General features: G+C 40.2%; 1 protein-coding gene across 1 annotated transcript; it reads left to right on the top strand.

Annotated features, from left to right (window-relative positions):
• The first annotated feature begins 5,492 nt into the window (after positions 1-5,492).
• smtla (somatolactin alpha) lies at positions 5,493-9,254 on the top strand. Its single transcript, XM_053422920.1, has 5 exons — positions 5,493-5,508; positions 5,748-5,935; positions 7,302-7,415; positions 8,769-8,948; positions 9,060-9,254. Exons 1-5 carry the CDS (start codon positions 5,493-5,495, stop codon positions 9,252-9,254), a joined length of 693 nt encoding a protein of 230 aa, XP_053278895.1.
• Positions 9,255-11,986: the final 2,732 nt, after the last annotated feature.

Here is an 11,986-nt window from a genome sequence, read left to right as displayed (position 1 = left end):
TTTACATTATCAGACATTCTTTTTGCTTTTTTTGTAATATATACTCCGCCACAATCTTAACATGGTGCAGAAATAACTTTTTTAGCCTTATAGCAATACTTTTTAGAGGAAAATGTTTTATTCTCTTCAGTATTGTGTTTTACTCTATTGTGGTGAAAGTTTTTTACAATGCGTAAATAAAACGTTTTTTACCTCAAATGCTGTACTTTAGGTTACTGAACAGCATTTTGTCTCAAACAAACAGATTCTGCTTGCGGCATGAATACTGATCAAGTGTGCCACATCTCACGGACCCCTGCAGAGAGATTAACACAAGTGATCCCTGCAATGTCGCGGATCACAAAGTACACGAGCGGCAGCAGCCTCTTTTGAATCTCAATGTAAAGGCTATCCTCTGAGGAACTCCAAAATCGACATATGGTCTCTGACATACATATTGAGCCATTTCGAAATATACACAAAACTTTATAGTCAGTGAAATATAGGACAGAGCCTAATGCAATGCGGGAGCTTGCAGTTATTTCAGATTTAAGACATACAAAAATATGTTTTCCTATTTGAACATATTCATTTTAATTCACAATCCAACTCCCTGTTTCTCCCCCCAGATGGGCCACTTTGAAATTAAGATAACACATCACATACTGAAGGTGCCAGACACAATATCACAGGGACTGGTTTTTGCAAATAGAAAAAATGGTTTGGTTCTGATACGCCATCGTCTCTCCGCCTCATGTGTTTGGATGAGAGTGTATTTTTTGCCTTTTTTTTTTGGTGAAACCCATTCTCACTTTTGATTTAGAACCAGAGAATTACTTTAGATTAAAACAAGGTTTTCAAAATTGCAAAGCAACTGAACCCTTGGGTGAGTACACTGGGTGTGTGTAAATGGAACAATAGAACAACAGAACATAAATGTACCACTGATATTTACTTGATGGTTTTTTTATTTTTTATTATAAGCTGGCCTTGGTTAAAAAATAAGAAAACTTACCGCAGACATTTTCAGCAATAATGAGAAGAAGGCTAATTAAAACTCATTTTGTTCATTTAACAAAAACATCATTCTGTCTTAGGCTTTATATTTTGTTCAGGGTAATAAATAAGTAAGCTGTCTTTGCTAAAAGTAAACTCAATCTATAAGTGCAAGTCTCATTGAAAAGTTGTAAAATAGGCTTCCACAAGTTTCACCATGACTTTACAACAGGTTTCTGAAGACCATAGACTTTGTTAAATAATGGTCTGCAATCTTATTGTCTAATTTTCAGCAATATAAGAAGCCTCCCAACCCCCAATGGGTCCCTACAATTTTTTTTTAAAACAGATCTAATCTTCTTCTCAATTACTCAATAAGAATAGACAATAAAGAATCAGTTTTATTTGCCATGCACAGTACATACACTAGGAATTTGACTCCAGAGACTCAGTGTACTTACACAAATAGCTATACAGTCAACAATAGAGAAACACAGACTATTTAAAGAAAAAGACAGAATATTGACCAATTGTCCGCACCCAACTCAGAAAATAAACTGTCCGTTAAAAAAAGATTCTATTGACAAAACTATGTGTAATGTTTTGACTAAGATGAAATTTAACAAAATTATATCAACACTGAGCTGATTGTGTAACCGTCACACCCCCCTTACATAGATGGGACTGATGAGCAAATTCTTGTCACCCCCTTTCACCTCTGCGGTGTGCGTCATTCTACTTAATTGATTAGCCTGCTGTAGAATATATTACCTAGTGAGACTGCTATGTGTGGACCTGGAACCAGCCTCAGTGAGCCGCTCCCAATAGCTCTGGGCCGTAGTAGAACATACTACAGAGTGAGACCTAGTGCGTGGGCCTGGACATACGGGAACTTGGATTTCCTGCAAGCACATGGGCAACACAAAAACGAAACCAGAATTGAACACTTTAAACCAAGTAAACCACCGATATGCAACGATATCATTTGGCTGCAAAGCACATACATATTATTCAATCTTATTTTTGCCTGTATAGCCTATATTCAGAAAACACGATTCGTCTCATAGGGTTTTACGAGGTGCAACAGCCTCTGTCCTTAACACTCAACAAGAGTAAGGACAAACTACCAAAAACCCTTTGAACAGGAAAAAACGTAGAAACCTCAAAGAGAACCACATGTGAGGGATCCCTCTCCTAGGGTGGACAGGAGTGCGATTGATGCCGCAAAAAGGGTGTAGCTATCATTGGATAGGCCACGATGGCGTCAGGCAGCGGAGGGTACATATTAAAGCAACTGTTGATCTTTGACAATCAATATTCTTTCTTGTGGAGCCTGACAGCACGGTAAACAGGGATGATGGAGAGCTGCAGTTGTAGCTGTTCCACTTTAGGAGTGAGGGGAATAGTGCTCAGGTGTTAGGCCGCAGCTCTGGCAGAGATTGCAAAGCTTTGAGGAGCTCTTGTCATGTGTTTTCAACCATTGTTGGTGAGCAGGGGTGCCAGCAGATGGGATGGGGAGCAATTCAAGTGTTTCATCATAGAGGAGAAAGAACAGAAACAAGTATTACTCTTAGCAATGATAATTTGTATGTCTTTACAAGATCTATCAGTCTTTAAGTTCTTAGAATATATATTGGTCTTTTGACTGGTTAGCTGTAAAGTTGAGGCACTGGTAGCTTAGTCCTTCGTCATCACGACTCAGTTCCATGCAAGCTAAGAAAAACTATAGAGCTGGGACAGGAGCTCCGAGCTGGGAGTGTGAATGTGATGACTTTGCACTCACTAGAGGTTTGCACCTTCATGATTCTCTTACGATTCAGCAGTCAACGATTCCAATGCACAAAGATGCATCTCGATGTATTTCAATGTATCACATCCACAATTTACTATATAACGGCACATGGCTATTTTTTCATTAATTAATAAAATCCGTCATATATCAAATATGTTTTTATTTAGAAAGTGCTTTAAAAATGATTATAGACAGTTACTGTTATTACTAAATAACGTTTTCAATTCATCTGACTACAGCAGTAAGTCTATGAAAATGGTCAGTGCTCTCCAGAACTGATTTCCTATTCATTCCCTTCAGACTAGTGTGCTGCATCTAAGGCTTAAAAGGGCAAATACTGATAACAGCCTGAACTCTACTAAGGTGGCCCCACCTGGCCCCACTTGGCTTCACCACTGCAAGGAGGCACTCGCCCCCGCAGGTCAACAAGGGACTCTGATCCTCTGATGTTCTCTAATTCACACTTAGAACCGATCTTTATTAAAACCAGCTGAATTGATATTCATATACCTGGATAGACGGGGCGTCGCTTCTTTTTAAAACACTGCGCTGCATCTCTTATTTCTTGACTGTGCGTGTCAAGTTACGTCTTGTGTTGTGTAGCAGGTTTAAACGTGTCTCTCAGAATCAAACAAACACAAAGTCAACGTCAGCCCTGTACGTGTCTGAATAACTTTATGGTGGATGACTAATGTACAGGTGTATTGTCATTGGATCGCTCCTGACAATATTTACTGATCCAGTCTTATTCCCTGACAAGGGAAGATTTCTTTAGTCATACGGTAAATTCAAACACTGGGTGATTGTGAATTATAACCCCACAGCGACATGGACTGTTTATAACAACATAGAAATTTACTGTCTGTCCTATAACCATAATTGTGTTTACGTGTTGGAGGTTAAAACATTTTTAAACTTACAGCAGAAGAAAACATTTCTTCACTTTCACATTACAAACTAAGGTACAAGCAATTAGTTCATATGTGTTGATGGATCTTTTAGGAACCAGTCACTCAATCGCTAGAATTCTAGTGGTTACTGATAAAAGACAGTGTTCAATGTGATTGCACTTGAAGGTTATATGGAAACATCAGCAGTTCAACTTAACAACTTTTATAACAATTCAAACACAACTGAAAACCTTTCAAACTAATATTCCTATAGAAAGAATATTCAGTTCTGAAATAAGTTACAGTTGTGCCACTACTTTATGTTGTGGTTACATCAAATCAATCAAGCCAGAGAACCCTTCATTTAATTAATGTTGTTGTTTTAAGAAACTCACAGTTTCTTTGTACTTGAGAACATTGGGCTAAAATGTTGACGTATTAGAACTTGTTAAGATGACAACAAGCTTTTTATTTATTCCGGTGGGGTTCATGGGTATTGTGTTTTAAATCTTTTATCAATGTTAAGAACAAGCTTGAACCTAAAAATAATTTACACTAACTACAGACACACCTCTATCAACCTCTGCATACATTAACTGGAACAATCTGTTTTGGAGAGATCTGCCTGTCTCGGAAGGGGAGGGGGGGAAAAGTGGAGGCGTGAAGGAAAGATGTTAAAAGAGAGAACATTATTTCATATGAAACAGGTTGACCTACGTGACACACGGCTTCAGGTGTCTTGAAGATGTTCGTGAATAGGAATCAACTGATTGGCGCCACGTTTGGTAACACGACGCCCATCCGCTGCTGCTTTATGATTCCCTGCTGTCTCCTGCTGATCTTTAAACATGTCTCACTGAAGAAAAACAGACATCTGAGCTCACGCCTGCAGTCCAAGTATACAATTTTATACAGTATTCTCAATTATTGCCGTTGTTTTAATATACAGTATAATTGTGTTTTACATTGAACAGTATTTGGCTATTTTATTTCATCTATCAAAAAAATTTCCCATCTTCTATACATCTTAAATATGTGATGTAGTTATGACCACAAACTGACATATAAATCATTCTCTATAGTATCCCAGTAGGATTACACAAAGAATAGAAGGATAAAATAAGTAGTGGAGCGAGTGTTCAGGTCTAAAAAAAAAATATGGCGAAATGGAGCATTTCATGGACTCCTTTATGCCCATTCACCGCAGCTGGCACTGTTTGAAACACTTCTCAAATATGTGCTTCCTTCGCTGTACGACAGCTAGACACATTCATTACAATCGGGACATCATAGCTCCTGGGTAGAGCACACACCCGAGGTTCTCAGAGCAGAAAAGAGAAGGAATGTCAAAATTATACATACAAGACCGATTTCAGGGGTGTTCTTATATCCCTGTGACTCTCATTCATCCAGCCCCTTTGTTTTGTGTCTGTTACAGTTACACATCGTCTTTTCCTCTGTCACACATGTTTAAATTTACATTACGTATTTACCTCAGCTATAAAGACCTTTTTTTATAGCCCATTCATTTTTTGTGTAGTTGTTGTTTCATGACTCTAATCTCTTTGAGTCGTCATGCTTGGGTTATTGTCCAATCTGATCAGCATGTTGGATAGAATGAAAGTGTGCAGAAACATTTGTTCCTGTTTGAAATTAGGTTTCAACCATCCACGTAAAATAAAACACATCCGGCTACCATCTTGCTTCTTTATTCTTTTTTTCAAGAACCCATGCATGCCCAAAAGGACCTTTTCCTTTATTCATCACCTGGTCAGGGTCTATAAAAGAAGTCAGGATGGCAGAACGGCAAGAAGGACCTGAAGACTCCTGACAGAATGAACATGATGACAGGTAAATGACGCTTGTTGTTAGGAGTATGTGTTGTAGCTGTGGGGTCATCAGATAAAAATTAGGACCCTTTAATTATTTGTGCAGTGATTTTCATGTGCAGTATGTAGTCTGAAGAAGGTAAACCAGGCCCTACTAAACAAGCAATGATAAGAGACAGAATACATCATTTTTCTGTGCAGATTTGGGTTAATATTTACTCATGAACAGTCACATACATGTCTGCATGTGTTTGTTTTCAGTCAAGCAAGGTGTATGGGCTGTGATGCTCTGGCCCTATTTGCTCACTGCGAGCATCCCACTAGACTGCAAGGATGAGCAGGGCAGCTTCACCCGCTGCCCCTCCATCTCGCAAGAAAAACTTCTAGACCGAGTCATCCAGCACGCCGAGCTCATCTACCGCGTGTCGGAGGAGTCGTGTTCTATGTTTGTGAGTAAAGCCGAGCAAAACAGGAATCTTCAGACTTGTGCACTGTATTAGAAAAAAAATCATATATTATATGCACATGCAGGCTCTTGCAGAATATTTCTTCAAGAGAAACTGAATCAATCTTCACACATAGGGTTATGGTTAATAATTTTTTAAACATTGTAACTGGACTTAGAGGTTTCAGCTGCAGTGCAATTAGGAAATGAATTAGGAAAAATTCAGATTTGAATCTGTTGGGCATGTGTTCATATTTTTAAACGTATATATTTAATGAAAGGTGAAACAAGCATTTTGGAAAGCAGCGCTGTAGAAGCGTAGCCTCAGGCTGCAGTGACAGCGATGCTAAATGCAACGTTTGAAGAGCTGTCTAACATCACTTTTTATGGAGGAGAAAAATAATCTTGTTAGGCAATAAAACGGTGTCATCCAGAGAGTAATGACATTCAGTTGTTTTTGTAACATGTCAATTCTAAAAAAGTAATTAAAAAGACATCGTTCATTTGTTATAGTCTCAGTTGCTCGCCCTACATGTTGCAAACTCAATTATTTTTACATCATGGCCTTGCAGAATACCCATAGCCTTCAAACTAGCAACACGGACTGAATCATGCAAAGGGAGCAAAGTGATTTTTTGCTGGTTTGTGTTACAATGTTCTGGGCAGAGAGAACTGACATATTTTGTTAGACACTCTGTGTTGTTTGCTGTGTTATTCTGACATGATCAACGCCTCACTGTGCGGCTTCAAAGTAATCTTCCTTCTTTCTTCTGAGCCAAAGATGTTTTATTGAAGGAGCAGGCCTACAGTGGAGTGTGTGATAATGGTATACCACAGCAGCCAGAGCACCAGTTTCTGCAGCCTGTTGAATCGCCTTTTTTTTAACTCTGCTGCGGTTTGAGAGCAGAAATTGTCTTTGAAACGGGGTGATGTAGACCTTGTTACAGAGAGGACGCCGCATGGGATCTACAGATGAGAACAAGCTGGATAACAAAATGTGGCTCTGCTGTGTTTTCAGTGGCTGAGACTGGTGAAGCTTCGGCCATCGTTTTCTCTCCTGAGTTGGAGGAGTTCACTCCTCACCTGTTCTGTAAGAGGGTCAGGGCTACAGGGCTGAGTCAAAACACAAAGGCCCAATGAGATGCTGCTGCTTATACTCTTCAATACTGAATATAGAGAATAAACCTGAAAAATATCAACTTATTCTTATGACTTTACATGCCACATTATAATGGGTAGTTCAAGGATAAATGTTGGTTTACGGTCAAAGTCATCAGAGGCATTTTCACAAAAATATGCATATGTGCACATGGGTGTCTGTGATTTGATTTGACTTTATTTTATTTACATCCATTCCTCATGGGTTGTAGGAGGAGATGTTTGTCCCATTTCCACTGCGGCTCCAGAGGAACCAGGCTGGCTATGCATGCATCACCAAGGCCTTACCCATCCCAAGCTCCAAAAGTGAAATCCAACAGATATCTGTAAGTGCATGGTCACCCGTTACTAGTTTCCTTTGTCAGGTCTGTATTCTCAATCCACTTAGTGTGTTAGTGTGAGCGTGTTTCAACTATCTGATGTTTAATCTGATTGTTCATAATCAAAATAAATGAAGTGTGAGTGCATGCATGTGTGTGTGCAGGACTATTACTACCACTGTCTGGTTTTTCATGTGCCTGTTAATAATAATTGTGCTTGTGTGTGCATGTGTGATTGCTTTTAGGTGGTGTTGATGCATGATAATTGATATGCATATTGATGCTCACTTTTGCAATGCTCAGTTGTGCAAATGAATGTTTGCAGTATTTAAAATAAAAGCTCATCAAATGTCATTAATGTGCAATAACATTTCAAAACCCGCTTGTCTGTTGCCTGTGGGAGGTTTTAGTGTTTGTCCAGCAGGGTACAGTGCTTTTGGCTGAAAGGTCAACTCGATCAGTTGGCTGGAAAGTGAACTGAGCCAAAGGCCGGGGATGGACGATTTGTCTCCTCTGAGCTGTAGCTCTGTTAGTTGAAGGAGGATTATTGTAGAGCAATAACAAACACCATCAAATAATGTAGAAATGCAATTTATTCAAGGACTCTTCGTTGGTATCATGCAACTGCTGGGTTAAAGTTGTGTCATCACTATAATACTAAATGTGATCTTTAAAACTGCATATACCGCAAGGCTCTGCCTTAATGTTAGTAATTTATCCTCTGCCCTTTCTGCTGAAATATTGCCTGCGCTGCACTTTAACGGCCATTTGTATGATGGTCATTTGCTCTTGCTTTAAAGTGTGCTCTGCTTAAGGGGAATTTAAGCAGACTGCTTCACCCACGGCTTTTCAACCTACTTTTTTGTCGCTGAATGTATTGCAGCTGACAAGCCATTGATTTAAAACCAGACTGTTATTAAGTCGTCTATAGTTCTCAACCCTTCTCAAGTTGGTGAGTCTATTTTGATCACTCCTGACTCTCTTTCAGAAGTCCTGAAGGACAAATGGCTTGTTATTTACTGCAAATGTGAGGGTTTGCAGAGCGTTAGCTGTGTCATGTTTGTTTTTGCTGTGTTTTTTGTTTTGTGTCACAATTTCTTAGGTCTTGCTACTGTTAGAATGTACAATCAGTACAATTGTGGACAATTATTTGTATTTTTTACTAAATTTGTTTAAGAGCCTAATTAAGGTAAAGACCTTTACTGTGTCTTTCACTATTCCCTTTAACGGAGTATTGTTTACCATGCATAGTTGGATAAAGGATTATCTTTTCTAATATATTCTTTATGTTTGAGGAGATATTAGTGGTCAGTTTTTGTTTTAATTCACTAGTTAACTCATCATCTGTGTGCCCTGCAGGATACATGGCTGCTCCACTCCGTGCTGATGCTGGTCCAGTCGTGGATCGAGCCCCTGGTCTACCTGCAGACCACGTTAGATCGCTACGACAACGCTTCGGAAATGCTCCTCAACAAGACCAAGTGGGTGTCTGACAAACTGATCAGTCTGGAGCAAGGGGTGGTGGTGCTTATCAGGAAGGTGGGTCGCATCAGGGTAACACTGCAGTCAATTTAAAGTTTAGGGATTTTCATCACAAAACTTTGTTTCTGCATTCAAACTTCTTACTTTTTCCTAAACGCTTCCACGCAGATGTTGAACGAGGGAATGTTGACTGCAACCTACAACGAACAAGGCCTGTTCCAGTATGATGTGCTGCCAGATATGCTGGAATCGGTGATGAGAGACTATACCCTGCTCAGCTGCTTCAAGAAAGATGCCCATAAGATGGAGATCTTCCTCAAGCTCCTCAAGTGTCGACAAACTGACAAATACAACTGTGCATAAAACAAGTTGTGCAGCTTTTAAATAATACACTGTTTATCTTTAAATTAATTCCTGAGGTTGGTAGCGCTGCATTTATAGATATGACCATGCCTTGGGCCATTCTGCCTTGCTTGAAAATGCAGTGCATTCGTTATTGATTATTTTAGAGCACCTTCACACAAAACTAAGTAGGTGTAATGCTTTGACCTTTCTTCATCACACTGAATTTTATGGACTCCACATCTCACTTGTTATTTTAACCTAGCGGAGGCAACAGTGGGCAAACTCCCAAAAGATTATTTGCGTGTTGAGCTGTCAAATAAATCTGCATATCCTGCCATTGATTTCCATTTCCTTTGTTCCTAACTGGAGTTTGTATTCCTCGCTGACTCTTGCGGTGTTTTGATTATTCCCACGGCCCCCTGAGTATTCAGCGAGACTCCCTTTTTAAATGGAGTTGGTTTCACTTCTGCATTAGTGAAATTAAACACTTTCACAGGAGACGGGAATCAAACAGAGAGCAGTCGGCGCCTAGAAAAAGAGACACAGTTTGATTGGCGAAAGACAGTGTGAGGGAGACAGAGCGAAAGAAGACAAACAACAGCTAAGAATAAGAGGAAACGATTTATCTGGGGTTTGTGGTTTGACCCCGGCTGAGATTTGTTGAGTGCTTCTCAAAGAATTGTGAACATATCAATGCCTAAATGTGCCTAATTCAACCTGAATGTAATTTGTTATTCACTTTAAATGGATAATTCAAATGGGTGAATATCCCATCATTTTTATTCTAAATGTTAGATGTGAATATGTCATGCAGAATGCAAACATACTTGTTTATACTTTCATGTGTAAATAAAGGAAGTGTTATGCACTGCTGATTTAAGAAGCTAATAAAGCAAGTTGTGGAAAAATATATATTACCAATATTTGTTGTGTTTTCTTAAATGAGTGAAGTAAACCATCTCTAAAGTCACAATGACGGAGAGGCATGTGTAAGCTTTTATTCTGCCTTTTCCACCCCTAAACACAAGAGGGCAGTAGTGCTCTGCCATGAAGGTTATCTTAGTCATTAAATGATTAGCTTGAACCACCATGCATTTTATAGCATTGCATCATACATTGCCAAGTGCACTGATAACACACACTGGATTGGTGAAGACAATTTTCAACATGTACCTGTTTTCTTTTTTGACAAGTTAATCCTCTTTTTCTTTCCTAAGAGAGATAAGAATCCAAATGTGGGTCAATGCATGAGTCATATATAAGCCCACATCGTAAAGTTTTCATATCAGAAAAAGAAAACATATTATTTCCTATGTCTTGACCCATGTGATCCTTGAACCCAAAATGAAGCACCTGCAGTGCAGCTAATATGCTTAAATTGCTTGTTCCTGTTTACGTCTAGCACCATGCCACGAAACAAGGAAACAATAAAGAGAGCAGTTTCCACATGCATTTCTCTTTATCCCTATTCACTCATCTCGGGTTCCTTCTTGCCCCAGAGTGTCCTGCTGCATCCTCTGCTCCTCCATGCTCTGTGAACACATCACCAGAGGTAAATCAGCCTTGTGGTGGCCACAGCGAGTCCAGTGTCAGTATCGAGAGGTGGTGTCATGTGGTGTGGGTGGATGTTGAGGCAGGATGTGGTAAGGGGGCCTAGTGTCAGCAATGTCAGGTTCAGCTTCCTGTGGCCTAATCACTTCAGTATGGGGGCCCAGAGATCTATGTTCTGGTCTGTTCAGCTCTACAGCTCCACAGCGCGATGCTCACCTTACCTCGCTTGGTTTCCTCCCAACACGTGGGTAATCATCGGCGAGCTGAAGCCCCGTGCCCCCACCCACTCCTCAAGCTTGAAGGCCATAAATATTAAAGATTGGCTATAAGTAGTAAGAGGAGGGTGGGGATCAGAGGAGGGAGATAAAGATGTTGGGGAGTGGAAGGGGAAAGAAGGACACACAGATGAAGGGAGGGGTGTGCTTGGGGCCCGGGTGATTTCACAGTCTAACTATTATAACCTCAGGAAAGGAAACCTAGACTGCTGAGATGCATAAGTGGAGCAGAGGAGGCAGACGGAGAGGGAGAGGGAAGGAGCAGGAAATGTAAAGAAAATGGACTGAGAGAAGGAGGCAAAGAGAAGAAAAGAAGGCTTGCTTCATTTCCTCTCTCCTCAGTAGTGATTCAAAATGTGTCAGTTAATTTGAGAGACTTGAAGAAATAGAAAAAATATGAACGAAAAAAAAAAGATATGACCGGAATGATTGAGAGCAGTTCTGAGCACAGCTCCGAGCGGTGTGACATGCAGGGAACTAGGTTGGATCTGGAGAGAAAATGGATGGCTGGGGGGCAGGTACACAGCCAGAGGAGTTACGCCAGGAAGTGGAGTTGGCTTGATATGAAACCCAGACTCAAAAGTATGAAGTCCATGAGCCTCCACTGGCTCAGCTGGCTCCCGCACTGTTGTTTTGCTTTCATTTAGGGCTCAGAACGACAGTTTGGAAAGACCTGAAACAGTCGCACAGCCGCTGTATGATCTCTCATACTGGAAAACCATGTAGCGACGGCTCTGTGCCCTTTCCTTCCACATTTTCTTTCTGCTTAAATGAAATATTCAGTCTGTATCTGGAACTTTTCACTTCTGTTTGCTCGGATATAAGGAATGAGCAGAGGTGCGAGTAGGAGGGGAGGATAGGTCTTCTCCTTTGCATCTCAACTTCTGACGACCAGTGCTGCTGCTTTTGCGATACACACAACAG

Source organism: Pleuronectes platessa, chromosome 5, assembly GCF_947347685.1.
Source record: "Pleuronectes platessa chromosome 5, fPlePla1.1, whole genome shotgun sequence".
NCBI classification, from domain to species: domain Eukaryota; kingdom Metazoa; phylum Chordata; class Actinopteri; order Pleuronectiformes; family Pleuronectidae; genus Pleuronectes; species Pleuronectes platessa.
The sequence above is the reverse complement of the archived record's forward strand: the minus strand, read 5'-3'. Positions and strand labels throughout refer to the sequence as shown.